This window comes from Protopterus annectens, chromosome 13.part0, assembly GCF_019279795.1.
Source record: "Protopterus annectens isolate FY-2018-M chromosome 13.part0, PAN1.0, whole genome shotgun sequence".
NCBI lineage: Eukaryota > Metazoa > Chordata > Ceratodontiformes > Protopteridae > Protopterus > Protopterus annectens.
The window spans coordinates 395,634,094-395,660,330 of NC_056747.1; the positions used below are offsets into that span (position 1 = coordinate 395,634,094).

General features: G+C 36.3%; 1 protein-coding gene across 1 annotated transcript in view; it reads left to right on the forward strand.

Moving 5' to 3' along the window:
• The window catches only part of LOC122787359 (mucosa-associated lymphoid tissue lymphoma translocation protein 1-like), a 584,376-nt gene that overhangs the window by 542,235 nt on the left and 15,904 nt on the right, over positions 1–26,237 (forward strand). Inside the window, exon 18 of the mRNA XM_044054015.1 lies at positions 6,889–7,023. Within this exon, the coding sequence (XP_043909950.1) occupies positions 6,889–7,023 (135 nt within the window). The remainder of the gene's footprint in view (positions 1–6,888; positions 7,024–26,237) is intronic.

Genomic DNA, 26,237 nt, shown 5'->3' on the forward strand with positions numbered 1-26,237 from the left:
ATGTATAGGCTTCTTTAAAATAGTGACAAGAGGTTCATGATCAGTTTTGACTTGGATAGCTTGGCCATAAATATAATCATGGAACTTCGAACATGCAAACACAATTCCCAAAAGTTCCTTCTCAATTTGAGCATACTGCATCTTAGTTTGGGTAAGAGTTCTAGATGCATAGGCAACACGTTTGTCCTCATGAAGAATAACTGCACCAAGCCTGAACTTTGAAGCATCACAGTAAGAACTACTGATTTGTGGACATCATAGTATCTCAATGTAGGCGGGTTGGCAATTTGCTGTTTGAGGTTATCAAATGCTCTCTGATGTTGTTCTAACCATGAGCAGGCAGCATTTGTGTGTGTCAGCTCTCTTAAAGGTGCTGATAACTCACTAAAGTCATGGATAACTTTGCCCAAATAGTTAGTAATACCAAGAAAATGCTGTAGGGATTGGACATTGTCTGGAGCCGGCATCTCAAGAATGGCTGCTTGTTTAGAAGGGTCTGGTCATAAGACTGTAATGGTAAATAAATGACCTACATAAGTAACATCTGGTAGTCTGAATTTATATTTCAGAGGATTAAGCTTCAAGTTCAGTTCATGTGCTCTTTCCAGAACTTTCCTGAGGTTTCTGTCATGCTCTGCTTCTCCATTACCTCCAACCAGTAAATCATCAACTATTATAGCATGCGGATAGCCTGAAAAAATTTGCTCCATTGCATACTGAAAAACTTCACTGGCAGAATTTATTACAAAAGGGATCTTGAGGAATCTGTATCTACGAAATGGTGTGCTGAATGTAGTCAGTAGTGAAGATTTATGATCAAGCATCACTTTCCTAAATTAACTCTCTGCATCCAAGACAGAAAAAACAGTGGCATTTGGCATGAGGGTGGCAACCTCCTCGACTGTTCACATAGGATGATGAGGTCTCTCTAATGCCTTGTTCAAGTCACTTGGGTCAATGCATATTCCGATTTCATCTGAACTTTTCTTATGAGCAGCAACCATGGAAGACACCCACTCGGTTCTGTGACTGGACAAATCACACCTTGCTGCACCATCTTGTCTAACTGGACCTTGTCCTGTATAGCTATTGGAACTCTTCTCACTGGTCTGAATACTGGACTGACCTCTGGGTCTACTTTCATGGAGTACACAACTGGAAGTTTACCTAGCTTGTCATCGAAAATATCAGCAATCTCTGAGAAAATAGCATCACTGAAGCTGGGACTGGGACATGTGCTTAAATGATGGACTTCTTTGGTAAAAGAAAGCATTTTCATTTTGAAACAGTCTCTGAGACCTAATAATGACTGCGCAGGTCTTCTGACCACATAAAATTGCAAGCTGTAACTGTTCCCAGCTGAATAGCATGGCAGCACTACTGAACCATCAGTTTGGATCTTATCACCTCCATAAGCAACAAGCTTTGCACAATTAGCCAAATTAAGTTGCTCACTAGCTCTCACTCTAGCAAATGTTTCTACTGACATTACACTATACGTTGAACCAGTATCTACTTTGAGCACAGTGGGTTTACCATTGATCAGGACAGTACAAAACGCTTTGTTCTTTTCCAACAAATCTACTACATTAACCTTTTCACTGACCACTGATACACCATCAACATAGAAAGTAGGGTTGCAGCTTTCTACATTATCAACTTGCTTTTTTGAGTGACCTTTCTTAATAACTGAATGAGGCTTGCTGGATTTAAAAATTTTTTAAAAAGTGGTTCCATTTTTGACACTTGTCGCATTGCTGACCAAATGCTAAGCAGTTCTCTCTTTTAGACTCATGATTGGCACCACAGTTACGACAGTTAACAATAATACTTGACTTGGGTTTTGCTGACTCACCCATATACTACACTGGGCATGTCTGTTTTGCTGAGCTAGTCTTGGAACTTGCTAGAAAGTTACAGGATCTCCCAGAGGAACCTGCAGGGTTGCAGATGCCCAGTGCTTAGGCCTGCTTCTGCTTGCTACATGTTGCATGCTGTCCATGCTTGCTCTAGAGGCTGCTGAATCTAAGCTCTTATCACTTGAAAGTATACCTGCCTGCCTTTCTGTGAGCACATGGATTTGACAAATGTCTATAGCTTTGCTCAACATTAAATCACCATCACAAAGCAAAATCTTTCTCACTGCAGCACTATTAACACCACACACAAGCCTGTTCTTTATTAACTCATCTTTCAAATCAACAAATCTGCACATTTTAGCCTTATTTCTCATGTCAGTAACATAAGCTGCAAAAGTTTCACCTGGATTTTGGTCTCTCTTATAAAATAGGTGCTTCTCTAATGTAACATTTGTCTGGGGGTTGCATATTTCTCTAAACTTACATTTCAAGCACTCAGGGTCCTCTCTTGATTCAGTCGGTACAACAATATGACAGTTTTCTCCCTCTCCTGCATATACTGCTGGTCATACCTCTCAACTATACAGATTTTCGCAGAATGTCCAGATTTCTGCCTCATATTTTTGGCCCATTTTTCAAAAAACTGCAGTTTTCTAGCAAATAATTGAATATTTAAGTCAGAAAATAATGACAGACATTTGAGTTTCAGACTTCATACCCTTCAGAAATTCATGCTAATGCAAAACCTGTTATTCTATGTACTTTCTAAGTTTGTAAGAGCAATATTTAAAAGTTGTCCCTGCTTTTGGGCCTCTGTCCCCCATTATTTATGGCTTTGCCCAGATTTCTTGCTCTAAGATGTTGAGAGGTATGATGCTGGTGCATAAACAAATTAATGCTCTCTTTCAATGGCCTCTGACCCAGCTAAGTTAAGCAAAATGAATGCTCTTGTATGTGCATCTTTGTCAGAAAAAGCTGCTTGTGTGAAAATATCGTATTCCTGCTCAATTACTCTCCAATGCTCTGCAATATTATGATCAAACACAAGTGGACTGAGTCTGCAAAATGTCTCTGCCATATCAACACACAGTAGTGAAGGTGCCTGGAATTACGTATGATATGACAGAACTTTATGCTAGAACTTGTAATTATGCCCAATAGCCCAACAAACTCTGAAATAACTTCACTTTGCCAAATAAGTCTCCATAGCACAAGGACACTTTTAAAATCACTGTACTTTGCAAAATCACTCCTTATCAATATAAGAAATAGTTCAAAATGACTGTACTTTGCAAACAAACTGTACAGAACAGAAGAAGCTCAGAGTAAGAAACACTTCAAAGTGAATGCACTTTGCAAATAAACTGTATGCAGCACAAGACCCTTTCAAAAAGTCTGCACTTTGCAAAATAACTCTGTACAGTATAAGAAACACTTTGAAATGGCAGCAGTCTGTGAATAAATGTACACAGCACAAGAAACTTTTTCAAAATTACTGTACTTTGACTGCACTTTGCAAAATAATTGTAGTTTGCACACAGCAAACTCTTTGAAATAATCACACTGTAATAAAGAGCACACTCTGCAAACACTTTGCACACTGAGATACTTCGAACAACTCTAGTTATGCTTTGAATGGCATCAGTCAATGTGAAATAATAGTTTATGCCCAAAACATGGCCTTTTACTAAAAAAAATGCAGTCTATTTGCTCTTTAAGCTTATTTTGCCTCTTTATTGTATTTGTCATGCCCATTTACTTTTCTTGAGCTCATTTTACTTTAAACATGCTTGTTATGCAAACCAAAGGTAATTCTGAGCCCCATATAAATATTTCTGATAGTTTTATCAAATATTGTGGTTTTGAACGCTTCATTTAATTAATAAAGTGTTTTGTGCGTTTCTTTTGATTAATGTGTTTCATGCCTTACAAATGCTCCATTTAATTTTCTTTGCAAAATAAATCATTTGTACAAGTTTTGGATACCTGAACTTCACCATTAACTCTGCACTTTGTGACTTGAAGAAGTTGCACTCTCAATCCCAGTTTTGACACCATGTCACTCGTCCGGTCAGGATACAACAGACGAACAGTTGTGGGTTTGGTTCAAACAGCTTTATTACACACAAACACATCAGGACTGAGCCTTAGTAACTTAAACTTAAATAAATTTATAAACAAACTGACTACTACACTCATACATATAAACACTCTTGCTGTTCTGTCAAAATGGCACTGCTGCCTGCATGTGCTCACTATTTATATGCATGTGCTTACATCTGGAAATGCTTCTTAAAGTTACACACACATGCTCTGTTCTACAGTTTCTTTGAGAAATAATCCTTGTTTTATGCCTAAAATGGTGCCTGAGTTTACTTTAAGCCAAGCTATCAGTCTCACCATTTTCTTTCCTGAACCTAAAAATGAGGGAGAAAAAATACTCCATGCCTTGGATGTCCACAGACAGTCTGGTACTATCCTGACTAAATCTGTCGCTTCTTCAGATTGTTGTTCATTTCTTGTAAATATAAGAAGAAAGGGCAACCTGTGTCAAAACCAACTATTTACCAATGGTTGTCTAAAGCTATCACCTTTTGCTATGCTCACCATAACAAATGTATTCCAGGCTTGGCCTAGGCTTACCCTATCATAGTCTTGGTTTCATCTACAGCTTTTTGGAAATGATTTGATTCTTGAAGTATTCTAGAAGCTGCAACTTGGTCCTCTGTACATACTTTTATAAAGCACAATAAGCTTGATTCCTTCTCTAGGTGTAGGTCAGGGCTTTGTTAAGACCATTCTCCAGGGGCTCCTGGACCCTTCCCCTTCCACCTCCCAAATGTAGTAAGTCAGGGTAATCTGCCCATATACTGCAGCAGTGATCAATGTGATAAACATAGTACAGTTGTGTAAGGAAACTAACACTAACAGTAGATATGTGAATGATCACCGCTGCAGTAGCCACTCCCTCTGACCATTATCCCTTGTTTTTTGGCGTATTTATGCCACGGTGTGGACATTTATTTTTTGTTGTTCCTAGCATTGTCCTTTCAGGGCTCAGACTCTGTCTTTCTGTTTGCTTGAAAGCTCTGAAGGGCTTGTGGACCAAACCTGTCTTTTTAATCTGGTCAGCTTGAGCTGACTGATGTTCTGAGCACATGGAAGATGCCATGAAGCTTTGGAAGCTAGCCATCTGTCATATCCTGTGCAGGATATAACCCGCTATAGCTAAGGCTACTGCAGCTGTGATCATTAAAACATGTGCTGTTATGTTAAGTTTACTTACACATCTGTACTTTCTTCGTTCTGGGGCAGAGATGCAGGTAGATATGCTACATTACACTTTTATGGGGGTAAATAGAGAAGTGACATTCAGAATATTCAGCACACACACACACGCACACACGCACACACGCACACGCACACATGCACACACGCACACACGCACACACGCAGAAGCATGCATGCTCGCATATGTGCATTCACAAAAACACAGTCACCTTATAGATGAGTTTATGTCTGTTCCATGAAAGAAACTTTCATTGCAGATGACATCATTGAACACTCTGTGCTCTTTGCACCGTCTATACCTCCACAACTTAATAAACACAAACTATGAGATTGCACAACAGTAGAAAAAGGAAATAACATCCTTACTCCCACTGTCTGCTGACCTTGCCCTGACCCACACACTGAATCACTGATCTCTCACACACACATGCTCACAGAAATACATGCACACACACATGCATGCAGACATACACAGGCACAAAGACTTAAGCTCACACTTCTCCTCACTGATCTTTGTCACATGTGCACGGGTATATTGTTCTTATGTTCAAATGCACATACAACCTTTACTCTGCCCATGTAACATTCCCATGTGTATAGACTTTAAGCAAAAGCCCCCCCCATACACACACACGCACACACATGCACACTCACAAATTCTCATACCTAATCTCAGACAGTATACTCACATATATATGACAGTCTAACACCCCCCCCAAAAAGAATATATTTGTGGCCAAGCATCTCACTTGAAACACACACACTTTCATACTCAAACTCAATTATATTAACAGACTAACTGAAATTGCAAAAAGTCTGACGATTCCCTCTGTGAAGAAAGTCTCCTTTTGACAAAGTGCATGCAACCTCTTACTGTTTTTTTTGAGTCCTGCAAATACCAATAAGACACCTGTGTCACATTATTGTAAGAAATGTTAGCAACAGGAAAAAGTGGTTTGGCTGTCTATGACCACCCAACTAGAGAGCTGGTGGTGGTGAGGTCTTCACAATCGTATCTAATTCAATACCCATATTGATATTCTGCACTGTGGTGCTAGGTGGAATTCCCATTCATCTTTTTACAAGGGGCATGCATCATGCTCATTATAGGACTGAAAGCAAGATGTTGTGTGGTTGGATTGACTTGCTGCCATAAAACTCCTGAAACCAAGGCAAAGGCTATCAGTATGTTAAGTGATAAAAATATTAAGGCTTATTTTACATGTAATCTGCTGAGTTATGACACTAGTGTGTCTGAACTAGGACGCAAGAAAGCATTGCAAGTAATAAAAAATCAGGTATGTTGAATACAGCTTGCATTCTACATCTATGCATTAATGAGACTGACCTGACTACTTCTGTAGATGCATGTGTATGAGATTAAATGCTATTTAAACTTTTATTTGAGAAGTAAGACTCTAATGTGAGGGGCCATACCATGCTAAAAATCTAAATAAATGTCATTATGTGAAACAAAGTATTATCCTAATAATGATATCAATTTGCTGCTAATCATGATTGGTAAGAAATATATTGAATGATAAATATGTGTTTACGTGCAGTGCTTTTCTATCATAAAGGTGTATTACTTTGATGGGGAAGGGATAGGCTGTGTGGGCAGCTGTGCTTATTACTGTCACATCATGCATGAAGGATGTCAAGAGTCAGAATATACATATTTTCATTTGTAATAACAGCCCATATTTAGGACTTTACCTACTATTTGTTGTCTTGGCAGAATTTGGATATAGACTTGAAGTTCATGAACAAAGAGAGTCCTGAGGAGACTGGAAGTATTCTTTTCACAACTGCTTCACTGAACATCTCTACCACCTGTCTGTACACCCGTCTCTGCAGCCTACAGAAACTGAAAGTAAGTCATAAACACAGAGTGAGAACTTAACTATATGCAAGCAGACAAATGGATGCCTTGTATAAGTAAATAGAAGGAGTTAGTGTCAGATGGTGTAGGTAGAAGTGAGTGCCATGTGATGGAGGTTGGATAAGGCAGTGGTTGTCAGATGAGGCAGTAAAAGAAAGGAGAAACGTGGGTGTCAGATGGTATAAGTGGAAGGAGGAAGAGAGTGTCAGGTGGTGCAGATGCAAGGAGGAAATGAGAGTCAGGTGGTGCAGATGCAGGGAGGAAGTGAGTGTCAGTTGGGGGTAGGAACTAGGAAACAGTGAGTGTCAGATCACATATGTAGCAGGAGATATTGCAAGTCACATTGTATAGCTGCAAGAAGGTAATGGGTGCCAGGAAGTGTAGGCAGTAGGAGGTAGTGAGTGTTAATCCAATGGTAAAGGTGTAAGGAGGCAGTTGGTGTCAGATGGTGGAGGTATAAGGAGGCATTGAGTGTCAGATGATGTAGGTAGAGTGAAGCAATGAGTATCAGATGGTGCAGGTACAAGAAGGCAGTGTCAGATTGTGTAGGTACAAGGAGACATTGATTGTTAGTGACACGGTGAAGGTACAAAGAGACAATAGGAGTCAGGGCGTCTATATTACAAGATCGAATGCTTAGGTGATCGAACACCTAAACATCAAAGTTGTAATATTGAAAGCAAAAAACAACGAACAGCTGATTTAATGCACGGAAAGATTTCCCTTGGCTGTTTGCCAGATTTTGCTGTTTTGTCTACTGTGGAGTGATCTCAGAGTTGGTATATTTAGTTGGGAGGTATGGGGGGCAAAGCCTCCCACTTAGTTTGGGTGTAAAGTTTTTTTTTTTCAGTGTCTGACCAACGTGTTTTACTGCGCCGTTCGACATTTTTGGGTTCAATATTACAAGTTCGATATTTAGGTGTTTGATCACCTAAGCATTCGATCTTGTAATATAGATGCGAGTCAGGTGGTATATGTAGAAGGAGACAGTGAGCTTCAGTCAGATAGTGAGGAAGAAGAGGGCAATGAGTGGCAAATGGTGTAGGTGCAAGGAGACATTGATTATTAGTCACATGGTGAAGGTACAGACAGTAGGTGTCAGATGGTATATATAGAGTGAGACAGAGAGCTTCAGTCAGATAGTGAGGTAGAAGAAGGCAATGAGTGGCAGATGGTGTAGGTACAATAAAAACAGTGATTTTCACTCAGATGGTGTAGTTGGAAGGAGGCTGTGATTGTCAGATGGCATAGTTACAAGAGGGCAATGTGTATACTGTTTCATCACTGAGGGATAAAGTTAACTGGGGCATAGCCAGAATTTTTGTAATTGTATGCCATCTTCCAAAATGTATCTCCCTTCTTCTCCAACTGTAACATATACCACCTGACATATCTAGTTGCACAGTTTGTCCTGGAATTATTATTTCCAGGATGCAGCACTATACCCTTGGATAGATCAAAGTGAAGTTGACACATTTTCATCACACCTCCAGTTTCTGTAGATCTTTCTTCCAGTTTCCATCTGATACCCCTCCCCCAGCCTTGTTGACATCAACAAAGAGTCTGATCTAATTTTCCACATTCTTTGTGAATCTCAGACATACGTATTATATAGGAAGGGACCCAGACTGATCACTGTAACATAACAATTCTCTCCTTTTTCTCTTATGAAAAGTTTTCCTTACTTAACTTCTTTTGTTCGAGATTATCTAATTTACTCTTCATCAGCCACTAACATTTGCCACCCACGCTAACCCTAACATTTTTACCAGGATCCTGCATTGAGGGACTGAGTTGAAAGCCTTGCATATATGCAGATAGATTTACCTCTGTCTACCTCTTGGATGAGCTAGTTTTAGAACTAGGATTAGGCCGACAAGCCGTGCCACCTATAAATTCATGCTGGAATCCATTCAGCAGCCTATTTTGTACCATGGACTTCTTAAGCCTTACCTTAGTACCATTTCTATTGTTTTGCCCATCACTGAGGTTATCCCCACTGCCTGTTAGGTTCCTTTACTGCTTGTTGCTCCCCCATTTGTTGATCACATTGAGGAGCATCAAGACAAATTTGCTCTATGTTCTGGTGATGACTTCATCTGTATGAGACATGCTGAATCATTCTGTCAGTTGATTTAACAAAACTATAGTGGCCTTTTTTGAGTCCACAGTGAAATTCTCTTTGATCACTGGCTTCATCCTCCTTCAGACAGAAGAGTAAAAAGGTAGCTCAAAATGGGTAAAGATTCAAGCCAGATAAAAATATAAACAACCAGAAGAAAATATTATCTCAAAGAATACCACAGTACGTCTGTATATGCATAACAACGCACAAGCTTTCACACCAGTGTGCTTTTTCAAGTATTTTAAAATATATACATATGATGCACATCAAGGGGATGTTAAATAATCCTACAGACCACATAATCTTCATCACATGACTCAAATCCAAATCCAGAAAAATGCACTGTGTCCATTGTTTTATGTTGGGAAAAATAATGGGAAGTGGAAAGATCACATTCATGAACATCTTACAGATGTAGGTCGGCATGTAGAAACTAATGTTTCATGATACACACATGTTTAAATGTAATGTTATAGAAGCAGTGGAAAATAATATGATAGGTGGAGATGACAGTCTATGCATAGAAAAAAGGGAATGTATATTGATATGTAAGTTTGGGCTGATCAATGTCCTAGGCTTAAATGGGGCATGTAGTCTGAAACCTATACTGAAGTCTAGATCTATTAGGAAGTGATATGTTTGGTCAACCATATAAATGTATATAAACATTTTTTAGAAAAAAATTTTGAAGCATAACACTTTTGGAATATATTCAGGGTTTATAGTGCTTGCATGTATTAATATTTATATATTTACATTTTATATAAATGAAATACACTAGTTTGCATAGGTCTTATAATAGTTGTTAAGATAAATATTCTAAGAGGTTTTATTAACGGTTTTGAGTCATGTGATAAAGATAATGTGATCTGCAGGATTATTTATTTTATTCTTGATGTGCATTTGTATGCAAGTATTTTAAAACACTTGAAAAAGCATATTGGTGTGAAAAGTTGTGAGCTGCTGAAAATGTATAGCCTTTTGAATAATTATTCTGTGAAGTTCCTTGAGATGATATTTTCTTGTGGTTTATCCTCCCTCAGATCTCAGACTACCCTTTCATTCATTATCACTTCATTTTTCCATTCTTCTTATACTACATTTTCAGATTAGTGTCATTCCTGCTGTATCTTTTATAAAGACTGATACAAAACAATAATTTATCATCTCTGCCTGTTTGTATGCTCGTTTATACAATTACTTTCCCAAGCAGTCTGCCATTTTCTTCCTTCTTTTACGTCTCTGTTTTGTAATAAAAGCAAACTCTTTCTTATCACCCCCTAAATCTTAGTTCTTGTACTGTTTTACATTCTTGCCTTCTTTTGCTGCCCATGTTCCAGTTCACATATCACTCTCTAATAATCTTCTCCTTGATTCTCCACTTCTTTGATCTCCTTTCCTTTATTGTTTTTACTTTCTTATTGAACCTGGTAGTTTCATTTTTTGCCTTGGAAATCCCTTTTAGCCTTTTCCGTGTCAATGCTTACTGTAGGATCACTTCTTACTCAGTACCATGCTGTAATTTTCTTTCTTGTTTAAATTTATCTCCATTCTCCCGCCTAAATTTCTTGATCAGGTCCTTGACCCCTTCATTCCCTTTTGTTAATGAAACCCATAACAGATTCATTACGCATGATTCTGTATCTCCATACATATTTCTGCATGACCCTTCTTTCATTTAAACCACGTGAATAAAAAAGTTCTAGCATGATTTTATTCTCTAAAACCCATGGTTATATAATAATCTTCATAATTTTCCCCTGAACTCTTTTCAATAAACATAAGTCCTTTTGAAAGCATGACTTTCAGAACTACTGACAGCATTCCAAGTCAGTATTCAACAGAGGCCCTTGTAGAGCTGATAAATATTCAATATCTCTAAATGTTCAACATCTCTTGAGTGGATACTGTAGGTTATACACCTGAATACCTAATCTTCCCTACTGGAATTCATGGGACAATATTTTACTCTGGGTAAACAGATCAGTGTCTGAGGCTCAACAGGTAGCCCACTTGCCTTTGATTCCCACTACTGGTGTTTGGATTTATTTCTGCATAACTGCAGTGCAGAGTAAGAGGGTGAAATACTCCTGACTGTGCTATTGTTCCAGTGAGACAGTAAACTGAGGTTGCATCTACTTGAGTTGGTGGTAGCTCAGGTGGATGTAAAAGAGCTCATAGAGCTTATTGAAAAGAGGAGGGATTCTTTAAAATATGTTCAGCCTATCAATTAACATTATCTGCAACAAAAATATACACATTTTATATAACTCTTTTTACAATATGAACAAAATGTAAAATTTCACCAACAATTTTTAATCCTCCCATGCTTTTTGCTACAACTAATGTATTAGTTTCTCCAACAAATCTTCATTTTCCCAATTTTAGTATGCACACTTCCCCAAATCTTACTGCCATATTAGCCATAAACAACAAGTTATTATCTTAGCTGTATTGTCTATTCTTCAATTAGAAACATTTTCATAAAGTATGCATTGTATAACATCCATAATCATCCTACTAGGTGAATCTTTGACAAATTAATATTTCACATTGCACCACAATTCTTCAATTCTTTTTTTTCTTTTTCTTCTTCTTCACAGAACTCAACTATACATATTTTTCTTGTTTTTTTTCTAAATTTCATTTTCACTTTTACTGAAAGCTTAGCAACATGTAATCTCTACAGAAAACCTGGCTATTCTTCATCTTATTTATACCATTTCAGTTTTTATTAATATATACTTTCTTCTTCTGTTTTATACCTTGTTATACATTAACACACAGAATAGTCCATTACTTCTTTGTATCAGCCTACTTTATTGCTATTAACTACTTAAAATAAATTTTTATTCCCTTCCAGATCTCTCAACTTTTACCAACAGAATGTGGAATAAAGTAAAAAGTAACTAAGAAAAAGCCCCTAAATTAAGGACCATTTTAAATGTTGGCACTGTTATCTTAGAAATTCTCAAAAATTATTTCCAATTTTAGGAGGAATGGAACAAAACTTTGAGAAACATGAGGGGGTGTCTCTACAAAATAGAGAAAGTTGAGAGGTGTGGCTTCATTCTCTTTTCATTTTGCAACATAGACTTTCTATCTCTCTCTCTCTCTCTCTCTCTCTCTCTTTTGTTTTTTTACTAATCTTCCTTTTCCATGCCATCACATCTTCTAGCAATATCTTATATTTTACAAATGAAATCATTACTAAAACAGGGTGTCTTTTCTTTTTTCTTAATTGATAATAGACATTTAACTAAGCCAAAAGTACAGTATACATTACCATTTTTAACCATCATGACTTATAACCCTATTATACAACCCCTCTTTTTATTCACTTTAATCTCGAACCCATGGAAAAAAATCATACAGTAGATATTCTTTTCAGGATCAGTAGTAAGACTGAACACTCCCATCCAAGAATTAAAGAATTAAATAACCAAATAACTGCATTTGACAAACACTCTTGTTTTCATGAATGACAGTTTGAATGAATTCCAGATTTATTGTTTCTCTGTGCCTTTTACACATAATCTTTTCTTCCAAATATAATTCCTAATATCTTTAGTTCGTTATTTGCAAAATATATTCTGCTTACCTTTATTGTGGCCCTTTAACATTTTCTTTTTGTACATTCAGTTGTAAATCTATTCTCTCAACTCCTTCTTCACCATAGTTCCCTCCTTCATCATTAAAATATTATTGCCTACATAAGAAATATAACAGGGAGAAAGACCCTCTCTATTGTCTTACATGTCCCTTCTCTTGCCCTTTTATTATGCAATTTATTAACAAGGCAAATACATGTCTATTCAGAGGACAACCTTATTTTAAAAAATGCTCCATCCTTGTTTCCTCTCCAAAAATGACAATTATTTAATTACACTATTCTTGTATGGTTATATGTTTTTCCAAATACTTTCTGAACATCTGTCCAAAACATAGATCTGCAAAACTTCCCATAAACTTTCATAACTTACTCTGTCAAATGATTTTTTTATATCACAACTTAAGATATTATTGTATTTTATCGTGGCTTACTGTATTATCCACAACACAACAGTGTTAGTGGTGCAATAGGCACCTCACTGGCCTTTGGTGTAGAAGGCTGTGGGTTCTATTCCTGTTAGATGAATTGCTGACTCTGGAGTGCAGCATGGGGGGTGGGGTCTATATTATGTCATCAAATGCTTAAAAAAGCAAATGATGAATAATCGACCCCATGTAAGTGAAAGCTTACAATCTTGAAAGCTCAGAACAGCATTTTTTTCCAAGGGAAAAAAAAATTGCTATTCCCAAAAAAAAAAAAACAAGAAAAAAAAATTGAAATAATACATACCCACACCCCCCTACTTAAATATACCAACTCCAAGATTGCACTACAGTGCCAAAAATGGAAAAGTAATGGAAGCGGACAAGTGAATTCTTTCCCTGGGAAAGAATTTGCTTAAAAGCCGCTTCACTAGAATGCATTTTCGATCATCTAATCGGAACCCTGGGGGATGGGGGGGTGCTGCTCTCCTGAGCTTGTTCTTTAGATGAGGACATTAAACCAAGGTCCAATATGCTTGAGTGGTTGTCAGTCAAGTACTTGTAAAAGATCCCATGGCACCTACTGAAAAGAGTAGGGGTTCTTTATGGTCCCTTATTTATATATAAACATAACTTATTTACAATATATTTCCATATGTACAGATATTTACATATATACAAATACATAAATACACAAATCTGTTTACACGTATTCATAATTTCCTATAACTTTTTTACTCTTTTACATTTCAAAAACCCATGTAACTAAACATATCCTATTACTTTTTTTATTTGGCATATTTCCTTTAACTGACAATTTATGCATTACCAGTGTCCACAAAAAAAAAAAAAAAAAAAAAAACTTGATATTCTATTTTTTGATTACACCATTTGCTTCTTATTTTTATAGCTTTCATTTTTTCATCTGTTATATTTTCCCATGATTTTACATATTAATGTTTTATCATTACATTCTTATACAATACTTTTTATCTGTTTCTATATGTTCAATTTTTATTTTCCACAAAAATATTTTTTCTTGGTAACATTTTTATTTCTTCATTTATATACTCTTTCTCTTTTACTCTTTTTTTACCATACCCCCAAATTTATCATACTTATATTTATACAGTTTTACTACTAATCCATCATCTTTTTCATTTATACACTTTGTACAAATTTAATGAAGCAGAGTATACCACTGGGTTAATTAACCCTAAACCTTTTTCTTCTTTATTTACATACAAAACTCCTCTTTTTTTACTGGATTTAATCTAAAACCACATAGAAATGAAAACATTATCTGGAATAATTCCTTTTCAAATACTATTGGCAACATAAATACCCTTGCTAAGTATGCTATTTTCCCATCAGTACTGAATGAATCAAATAAGCATTTTTTTCTGAATAATTTGTATATTCTCCAGAAAAGACTTTTTGCTTTATTTCTTCTGTTGTTTTACCATTGAGTTCTACTTGCATCTTTATTCCCAAATTTCATGCCTAACACAAAAATTTTATTCATTGTAAAATATATACCCGATCTTTACTACATCACCTAAACCTTTACTTTTCTCTTTCTTTAAAGCCATTCCTGACATCTCTAGACACTCATTTGTGCAAGTTATTACTTCTTTTATCTAAATTTTGTTTTTTTTGCAATTATGCCATGTGCATATGTTAACAGAACTGAATTTTTTTAACCCTTCAGGTGTTACATACTCCACCTCTTTCATTTTGTAATTTATTTCACATGCTATCACATTCATAGCTAATGCAACGACTATGCAGTTCATTGGACATCCCTGTCTTACATCACTCTGTATATGTAGGTCTTGGCTTAACCAGTCATTTACAATTATTTTTACTTTATTACTATATGCTGACATATACGATTTCCTAACTTTCTCACGAATATTATATTCTTATATTACACACAGGATTCCACGTCTAATTGTGTCAAATGCCTTATTAAGGTCTCATGTTATGATTTTAGCTTCTTTTCTGTTTATAATATCATCCACAATTTCTCTATCATTAATAATTCTTAACAACCCTTCCCTTTAGATTATATATGCCATCTTCCCATAATATTTTCCATTTTAATTTCAAAACTCATTTGTATTATTTTCATAAAGAACTTATAATCATTATTATTCAATGCTACTGGTCTTAAATTTTAATTCTTTTCTATCTTCATTCTTCCATATGAATTTAAGTATTTCACTACATATTTCTTTATACATAAAAACCTTCATTTAACTATTCATTTAAAATAAAATAATTTTTGCCAATCCCTTAAATTTTTATACATTTTATAACCAATTCCATCTGGGCCTGTAGCCTAATATATATTTACTTGTCCCGATGCTTTATCTAGCTCATTTAAATAAATATTCTTTTCCAACTCTTTATTCTTTTTTCTGTTAACTTTTGCACTTTTCATTTTATTGCTGCCTTCTTTTTTCTTTGAACATTTCTTGTGCATATTGTACTACACTATTAATAATCTTTTCCTGAGTTTTTTCTTTTTTCTCCTTTTACATTTTAATTTCTTTCATTACACTACCATCTTCCTTTACTAATCTGTTTAAGTAACTCAATACTTCTCCTTTTCCTTGTAAAAATTAACTTTGCTTTATATACCAATTCTTGTATTTTTCTTGATTTCTTTCATATAATTCTTTTTTTTGTTAAAGTACTTTCTGTTGTTATGTTCTAAATCTTCCAATGCATCACTATATATTCTTTTATATTTTTCTTTCTCTACTTTTCTCGCATCATATTGCCACCGTAAAACCATTTTTTATATTTTTCCTTAAATATCCTATACCATTCAGATCATTTTTTTATAAAATGTTCTCATAGTAATGTAATCTTTCTATAACTATATTACTAATCTCTTCACTTCTTCATTCCATAATTTATTTATCCCCTTTATTCCTTTGCCTATTTTTTTATATATTCTTTGTTTTCTTTTATCTCTAGCCATATTGCAAGATGATCAGAAAATCCTGTTTTAACTTCATCTCCTTCTTCTATAACTTAACCTTCTGCTACTATAAAATAATATATTTCAGTTCTATACATACCCCTTTTGCAAGTCCATGAATTTTTGTCTCAGTTTAACTTAACCACATCTTATATCTACTAACATTTTTCTTATATCATTTTCTTTCATTTTATGCTTGCCTCTTAAATCATAATTAAAGTCTCCTGTTATTATAATATTCATATTTATTACTACATAGCCCAAAATCTGATGAAATAAGCTTTTCTTTTCTTTATAATTAATATAAGCATAAAATGTTATAATTCTCTATACTTGTTCTTTGTATTTTAAATCTACAATGGTTAATCTTCCCATTTTTGCTAAAGTTACATCTAATATCTTTACTGCATTTCTACAGAATATGGCTATTCCAGAACATCTCTCATTTCCCAAATTCCAGATTATCTTTCCTCCCCATACTTTCTCTGTTTGTAATCTTCCTTCCTTTGTTAAAAATCATGTGTCTTCTAATATAATTACATCTACATTACATGCATTATACTACTCCAAAATTCCTATTCTTCTTACTATATTCTTAATACTGTTCACATTTATAGAAAGCACTCTAAAATTTTCATTTTCCATAGATTCACGGTTCTACAAGTTCATAGCTAATTGCTAGGCTAGCTTTCTTAATACACCATTCTAAGCCTAACCGATTTCCTTCCCAAAGGTAAGACTCAAACACTGTACCTTGTTGTCTGTGAGTCAAACACCTTAACCACTATACTAAGCCCCATTCTATGGCTGTATATATTCTTTTTCATCCATTTCCATTCTTTTTTTTTTTGAAATTATCCCTTTAAATTTTCCTTTTCTGTCTTTTATCATTTTACCAATAGAATTCTTTTTTCTCGTTTACTACCTCCCAGTTTATGTCTCCTACATCGCTTATTTCAAAACCTTCTTCTATGTCATTATTATTTCCTCATCTAAGTTTTCTTCTATTTTTGCTACTTCTAAAATTTATTCTCTTTCACTTTCTTTTTCCTCACTGTTATTTTCATTTTTTTTGCAATCCACTCACACATGTTCAATTTTGTTACATTTATAACATTTCAGTTTACTTTTTTGCGTCATGTCCCATTTCCCCACATATGTAGCATTTTCTTCTGTCACAGTTGCTTATAAAATGCCCTTTTCCATAAACAAACATGTTTTGGTTGTTCCTAGAATTTTACAACACCCCTGTTCTCCTCCACATTTGTCATGCTTGGTATATGCATATTTTTTCTCTCTCTCAATTTTTAACACAATATTACAATCCCAGCCACCAGTCCATAAACCCCTTTTGTCATAAATGTTGCAGTTTCCAGTACTTCTTTACCTAAAGCTTTCAAATGTCCTTTCAAAGTCTCTCTTACTACCTTTGTTCAAAATTGTACATGAATATTCCATTTTGTTTCCCTAGTAAGTGCTTTTATCACATAATGATTCCATAGGTTACAGTTTTTTCTTTTTTTAATATTTTCCAAGACATTTTTCAGAAAAGCTCTCTTTGTTAATAAGAATAAATGCTTTTACACCCAATGGAGCTATTAAACTGCCCCATACTTCATACCTGTCCATTTCCTTGTCTTGTCTTGTTTATTTTGAATCCTTTCCACTTACTTCCATTTCTCATTTCCTTCTGTCTTCTTTTCTGCTAATCCACTTTTGCCTTCTTTTAATTTCTCTGCATATGTTTTCTTTTCCATCTCACCTCTATTCTTCAGGATTGTCCCTGCATCCTCTTTTTGCATTTACTGTATGTCTCCCCAGGAAACATGTTCAAATCCCACATGTTAAAATACAAACATGAACTTTTAAAATCCTGTCCAAATGACTGAATGCAATATATATGAGCGAATGGTTGAAATAAAATATGTGTGTGTATATATATATATATATATATATATATATATATATATATATAAATACATAAGAAAGAAAATAAAATAAAGTTAAATAAATGAATCTGAAATCAAACTAGTTACCTGAGATAAATCAATTCAAAACAGCCTATATGCAGTCAAACACTACCACCCCATGGTGGAAGACCTGTACTACAGGTTATAATTTTGCAGCCCTCATTCTATGAATAGGGGCAATGGATAAATGTTTGTTTAACCCAGGGGGTTTATTGGCCTCCAAAATTAGTTGCCAAAAAAGTTCCCTAACCTTAATTTTGGTCTCCCAGGGCCCTCCTCTGGGGTCCTGTTCAACCTTCTCAAACACAAAGACACTCCACTTTGCATGACTACACACTAGGGAATGTTTGAATAGAGCGTTGTTATTGTCCTTAGTTCTTATGGCATAAAGGTGTTCATAAATCCTTCTTTTTAATCTGCGGGTGGTCTTTCTGACATAAAATGTTCCACAATGTTTACATCTAGCGAGGTATATCACCCCTTCACTACTACAATTACAAAAACTATTGCCCTAATAACTCTATCCCTCTCCATAATGTACACACTTGCCTGATTTTCTAGGTATGAACATTGTGCACATCTGTAGGCACCTAATCTTTGGTTAGAGGGTTTCTTGTCCCTTTCCAAAAGGTCCTTCAAATTTCTACCCTTTTGTAGGTGAACCATAATGGGGTGCTAAATAGTACCTCCAATTCTGAATAACAACTAAATTTATCCCAATGTTTGGTTATGATTTTCCTAATATTGGGAGTGTCAACATTATAACACATAACCAAATTCCCTCTCAGTGGCTGTTCACCTCTATTTTTCACATTTTTTAGGTTTAGTTTTAGGGGAGATTAATATTTGAAATATCGTCCCCACCCCTACCCAAAATAAGACCAACTCTACCAGTTCTTCCTAGTTTTACCTCAACCATGACTTCCTCTACTAGGTCTATGGGATACTTTCTGGCAATAAACATATCTCTCAATCTTGTACTTTCCAGCTCATAATCGGAATCCTTTGATCCATCATATCCTTTTCTCTCCAGCTACCTGCCTGTTCCTCTGGGCTGCATCTGCACCTGAAATAGAAACAGACAGTGATCCTCCAAAATGGTTCCCACTCACAACAATGCTGTGGAGGGGTTATTTATTAATTAGAATAGCTTTTATATACTATTTACATTATGTACATTATTTACGATTGCAGCTTACATTACAACATAATATAACTTTATGTATTTCAATTTCCCCTATTCTTTTTTCCACAACCTGATAATACTCATTCCCATTATATTTTATTTAATTCAGTCTTTCATTCCATGCCACCCATAAAACAAAATAATTTTCTCTCAAATTCTACTTCCTTTTTTTTACCATAGTAACCAAATTCTACTATATATTGATTAAATACAACTGTAGATTTAATAATGAGAAATGTTATGCTGACTCAATGTTTAAAAGTGTATTAATACATGAGGCTGACGAATGGTTTGGGTAATTTATTTTGTGCTTTCTTGCTGCTACTAAACTGAAGTGATTGTTGGTGGATTAATGTAACTTTTTTGACTGCAATGGGCAACTGATTTTGTGCTTTCTTGTTGCTGCTAAACTGAAGTGATTGAAGATCAGTGTAACTTGGTTGCAGTATTTAGTCTACTTCTTAAATCCTAGACTCTGTACAAACAGCCTACTTTTCAATGATAGTAGCATTTGGGCTTTATTTTCAGGCTAAAGTGGATCAGTGTAACTTTGTTGCAGTATTTAGTCTGCTTCTTAAATCCTAGACTCTGTACAAACAGCCTACTTTTCAATGGTAGTAGCATTTGGGTTTTATTTTCAGGCTAAAGTGGATCAGTGTAACTTTGTTGCAGTATTTAGTCTGCTTCTTAAATCCTAGATTCTGTACAAACAGCCTACTTTAATGGAAGTAGGATTTGGGCTTTATTTTCAGGCTAAAGATACAAGATGCTGTATGCAGAATAATGTGACCCTGATTAGCTTTTCATCTTATACGTGCTATATCCTGCTTACTTGTTCTATTTAGCTACCAAATGCTTGAAACTGTTTCTTAGGGCAGTGTACTATTAATGTAAGGATTATGCTTTTTCTCTCAGTCACTGTGTTATATATGGCATGAAACACCGTTCAATCATTTTTTTGCTATAGTTCTATTTCTGCTGATGAACTAACGCTAAATATCTATTATTAGGTATTATCACTTCTCACGGCTCCCACCCTGAAAGGCTCGCACAGTTAGAAGGTCTGCATCCAGTTGGGAATTTTTTTTAAAAGAAAAATAAAATGGACAGCCACACTGGTCTACCCTCAATAACAAACCTAACTAAGGTTACTACTTTTTCTAAAGTCTTTCTGCTTAAACTGTTTAATTCAGCCATACTGGGTCAACAGCACCAAACTTCCCAGCCCTTAAGTAAGGCTCCTAATGCTAAAAAAGTTCCACCAAATTGTACTGTAAAAGTTGCTGTCTGTGTTTAAAAACAGAACATAGATTAGAATTTAAAGCAAGTACTGTATACTGCTGACCTGGGTCTAAAGGCACCTTTTAGGTTGTCCCCCACAGTAATTTGGCTCCCTCCATATTGTTAAAATTAGCTAGTTTGCCCCAGTATCTTCTTTCTTACACTTAAAATAATACCCTGAACACAGTAATTTCACTCTGCTCTCCCTCACATAGCCCTGAAAATTATACCCTGCAGCTATAAAATTAACCTGCAAGTGTATAAAATACAGCTTAAACATAGTCTATACATTGGTGCAAAAAACAAATTAAAAATACAGCCAAACATACAACCATACATACCAAAAGCCTAAAGAAATACTTGGAGTCAGTGTTATCCCCGGTCTGCTCGCCCTTGCTGCGTTCGGGCTTGCTCTGCTCCCCTCCCTGCCCCCAATTTCCACCTGCCCCACTAGTGCTACATTTAAACTAAATTTAGCCACTCCCCTCATGCTAAGTACCAATCAGCACCTCATACATCACTGAACAGCCCTCCCTCCTTAACCCATTTCCTTCTCTTCCATTCTTCCACACCATGTTAGCACACTCAGCCATCAAAATTGGCCCACCCCCCTAACAAAATGCAAACAAGTAAAAAATACTAATTGGCCTACTGCCTATACTATTTCTATTTTACCATCTTACTGCCTACAAACAAAAACTTGACCATGGTATTCACTACCCAAATGGTCAAACAGCCTCCCACAACTTCACACATAACACCAAACACTATACCATCCCTAGCACGCTAACTCTACCACCCTCAACAAAATATCATCCCTGTAAAGCCACAAAACATAATCCTAAAGACAAAGACTATATAAAACTCTTAAAGCTTAGAGTATCCTGTCACTATAACCTTATAACACATGGGGACATCCATCCCAACCCTGGCCCACCCACACCCAATAACCTTCACTCTCCTACCACAACCCCCACAGTCAAGCTACCCCTTTCTACTCCCACTAGTTCCCCTCCTAGCTTTTCACCTAAATATTAGAAGTATTAACCATAAGATTCCCAACCTACGCGCCCTCCTAGCAGCCCACTCCCCAGACAATGTGTCTTACGGAAACCTGGCTAAAACCTAGTACTACTGATAATGATATACTACCTCCAGGATATAATATTCACCGGTTAGACCATACTAACCTAGTACTACTGATAATGAGATACTACCTCCAGGGTATAATATTCACCGGTTAGACCATACTAACCTAGTACTACTGATAATGAGATACTACCTCCAGGGTATAATATTCACTGGTTAGACCATACTAACCTAGTACTACTGATAATGAGATACTACCTCCAGGATATAATATTCACTGGTTAGACTGTACTAACCTTGTACTACTGATAATGAGATACTACCTCCAGGATATAATATTCACTGGTTAGACCGTACTAACCTAGTACTACTGATAATGAGATACTACCTCCAGGGTATAATATTCACTGGTTAGACCATACTAACCTAGTACTACTGATAATGAGATACTACCTCCAGGGTATAATATTCACTGGTTAGACCGTACTAACCTAGTACTACTGATAATGAGATACTACCTCCAGGGTATAATATTCACTGGTTAGACTGTACTAACCTTGTACTACTGATAATGAGATACTACCTCCAGGATATAATATTCACCGGTTAGACCGTACTAACCTAGTACTACTGATAATGAGATACTACCTCCAGGGTATAATATTCACTGGTTAGACCATACTTACCTAGTACTACTGATAATGAGATACTACCTCTAGGATATAATATTCACCGTGAGACCATACTAACCCAGTACTACTGATAATGAGATACTACCTCCAGGGTATAATATTCACTGGTTAGACCGTACTAACCTAGTACTACTGATAATGAGATACTACCTCCAGGGTATAATATTCACCGGTTAGAGCATACTAACCTAGTACTACTGATAATGAGATACTACCTCCAGGGTATAATATTCACCGGTTAGACCGTACTACAAGGAAAGGAGGTGGGATAGCAGTCCTTTACAAAAATACTCTGTTAATAGAGACACCATTCAACCACCCCAATTCAATAATGCAGAACTCCTCATAGCCAAACTACAGATTAACCAGAACAAATGCTTGAACATCGTATGTGCTTACATTCCGCCAGGCAACAACTTAAATACCCTAGAGGATATCCTATACTGGTAATCTACTACCTATCCCCAAGAAACCATAGTTCTTAGTGACTTCAATAACAACTGGCACCCCTACTCCTCCGAACCCCCGCAAACCCCTATAAACTTATCTGGGTTTAAACAGACCATAACCTCTCCCACTAGGATAAACAAACCGACCAACAGGGAAAGTATCCTAGACTGGATCCTAGTTAATAACCAATCCCAACTGTACATGGCTGGCACTCTCCCTGATGACCTTAGCAACCATTTACTAACCTATATCATAAAACATAAGGCAGGAAACCCTTACCAGACCAAATATAAAACACTTAGAAACAGGAAAAACTTTGACACTGCTATATTGCTAAATGAACTAAAAGCAGTTGACTGTTCAAAACTAAAAAAATCTGCCATTAGAAGAGGCTATAGCTCACTTTAACACTAAATTCCTATGTATCCTTAATTCCCATGCTCCAGCATGTACAATAAAATCTATATCAAACACAGCACCATGGCTCACAAAAGATACCATATCTAAAATCAAAACTTGAAGCAGAGCCTGGGCCAGCTGGAGAACAACTAAAGCCCCACTTGACCATCTAAAATATAGTCAACTCAGGAATGATTAAAAAAAAATCTATTTTACTAGATAAAAAAAGCTTCTACCAAAATCTCCTACAAAAACACCAAAACAACCCTCAAAAGTTCTGGCAGGCTTAACTCAACTACTTCATCTAGGTCATTCTACCATCCCAACCCCAGCTAACCACACCCATAGTTCCCCAGAGACCATAGCTGTCGCTTATAATAGCTTTTTCAGTGAAACAATCCAATCCCTAGCAAATCAACTAACCCCCCCACAAACAAACCACACCCCTAATCTACCCAATAATCACCCCCAATTTAGCTTTCAACCGATATCCACTAGTTTTATCAAAACACTTATAAAAAAATTAAAACCTACCACCCTCGCTTCTGACCTCCTCCCTACAGAGTATCTACAAATGGCTGCAGATGCCATTGCATATCCCATATCTATCCATATCAACAGAACCTAATCTGAAAGCGCTATCTCCTCCCTCTGGAAAATATCCCATGTCATCCCACTCCATAAAGGTGGTAGTTCTACAGACATATCCAACTATAGGCCCATTGCCATTCTTTCCCCACTAGCCAAAATAATGGAGAAATGTGTACACAAGTAACTAATGCAACAACTTACACAGAATAACTTACTATCCAACTCCCAGCATGGTTCCAGGCCATACCACAGCACCACCTCAGCCCTCCTTTCCTTTATTAATGCCATAAACCAAAACAGGAATGACAATAGACTATCCTCTGCCCTCTTTCTTGACCTATCAAACGCCTTTAACATGGTCAACCATGAACTTCTCATTCTTTCTCTAAAATCTATTTACCTCAATAAGCACACAATCCAGTGGTTCCAGTCCTACCTGACTGGTAGACAACTATGGCAGGGCAAACTCTCCAGCCAGCTATCTCTCACACTTGGTGTCCCCATAGCCGGCCTTAGGCATAAGCCAACTAGGTAGTCACCTAGGGTGCCACACTAGCAGGGGCACTTTTCCAGTATTTATTTGGTGAAGGTAGACCAAGATGGGGGCATCGGGTAGTGTGGTGGGGGGTGCCATGGAGCCATTTTGCCTAGGGCACTAGTTGGCCTAAGTCTGCTCCTGGGTGTCCCTCAAAGCTCCATACTAGGTCCACTGCTCGTCTATTTTTATCAACAACCTTCACACTGCTATCCCTAAAGCTACTTGTATTCAATATGCAGATGATTCCAATCTGATCTGCTCAGCCACCTCCCCATCCGAACTGAAAATCCTAACCCAAAATACATTTAACACTATTGAGAACTGGCTCGCCAACCAACACCTACTGCTGAACCCCAATAAAACTAAACTTCTACTCTTCCCCCCCACTAGTAGATCTGCCACACTTTCATTCTCTGTCACATCTAACAATGGTACCACTATCTCCCCAGATCAACACACCAAACTTCTACCAGTTATCATAGACAATAATCTCAAATTTGACCTACAGGTCAACAAAACCATACAAGACCATCAATAAGAAGCTTGGATCACTGTATAGAAACAAGACATTTTTAAAGCCCACTGGCTAGGTCTGCAAACACCTGGTCACACCTACTCTGTACTCTTTATATGCCTTGCCTGTATTCTCAAACCTCAACAAATCCAAACTAGGTAAGCTGTCCCATAGCTACAACCATATTGCCAAATTCGCCACTGGCTCCACCTATAGAACCCACCACTGCCAGAAGCTGAAACAACTAGTGTCACTAGAACTGCCCAGCATAATTCAATTCAATCAGCTATTAATAGCGCACAAAATTCTGTACCACCCTGAGGATACCCCCTCACTTATAAATATTATTAAGCTATATAGCAACCTGAGATCCCTACGGTCAGCCAACAAACTACTGGTCCAAACCCACAAAGCTAATAACTCTGCTGGTGAATCCCTGTTTGCCAGGGTTGTTGGCAAAACCTGGAATTCGTTGCCAAACTGCATAACTGTACAATCCTCCAAAAGTCTCTTAAAAAAAAAACCTCAAACAGTATCTCAAAGTTAACTGGCTTTGCCCATGTACCAACACTGATTAAGTTATAAACTGAAAGCATAATCTGTAAATATCATAACATGTAACTATGTCACCAAGCTCTTTATCCAATCTGACGTCTCTTGCTTTTAATTGTGTCTGTCCATGAGAATTGTGAGTCCCTACTAGGGAACACTACTAAGCCATTGTACATAATCACTTTGTTTTATATTTTCTAATGTTATCCAAATTCTAGTGTAATCTATGTAAGTTTGTCTATTTGGAGCTTTTCTCCCCGGGCCTCCCCTGAAAATGGACATGTATCCAGTCAGATTATCCCGGTAAAAAAATGTACAATAAATACAATATTCATATTTATATCTTTCAGAGTTTTAAAATCATTCAATACACTAATTTGATATATTTTCCCACAGTGCTCTCACTCTTAGACAATTCAAAAAGCATGTTCCATCATCTCAACTTCCCCACAGTAATTACACACTCTCTCCTGAATCCTTTTGTAAGGCATATTTGCTTTAACAAGCAGTTTTCCTATTGTCAGTCACCACATGAAATCTTTGCATTCATACGTCTTTTTACTCTATATAAACCTTATTTTAATTGCATTTCTTATTTCATTATCTAAATTTTCCCATGGATAAATATACTATTATTCACTCATATTTTCATAGCATTCTTTTCTGTTCTTTTCTACATTTTCTAATTTCATTTTCCATAGTAATTTCTTATTTTGGTATTCTTTAATCTCATCACTTACATTATTCTTCTGTCTTTTCCCATATCTTAATCTTTCCCAAACATGTTTATA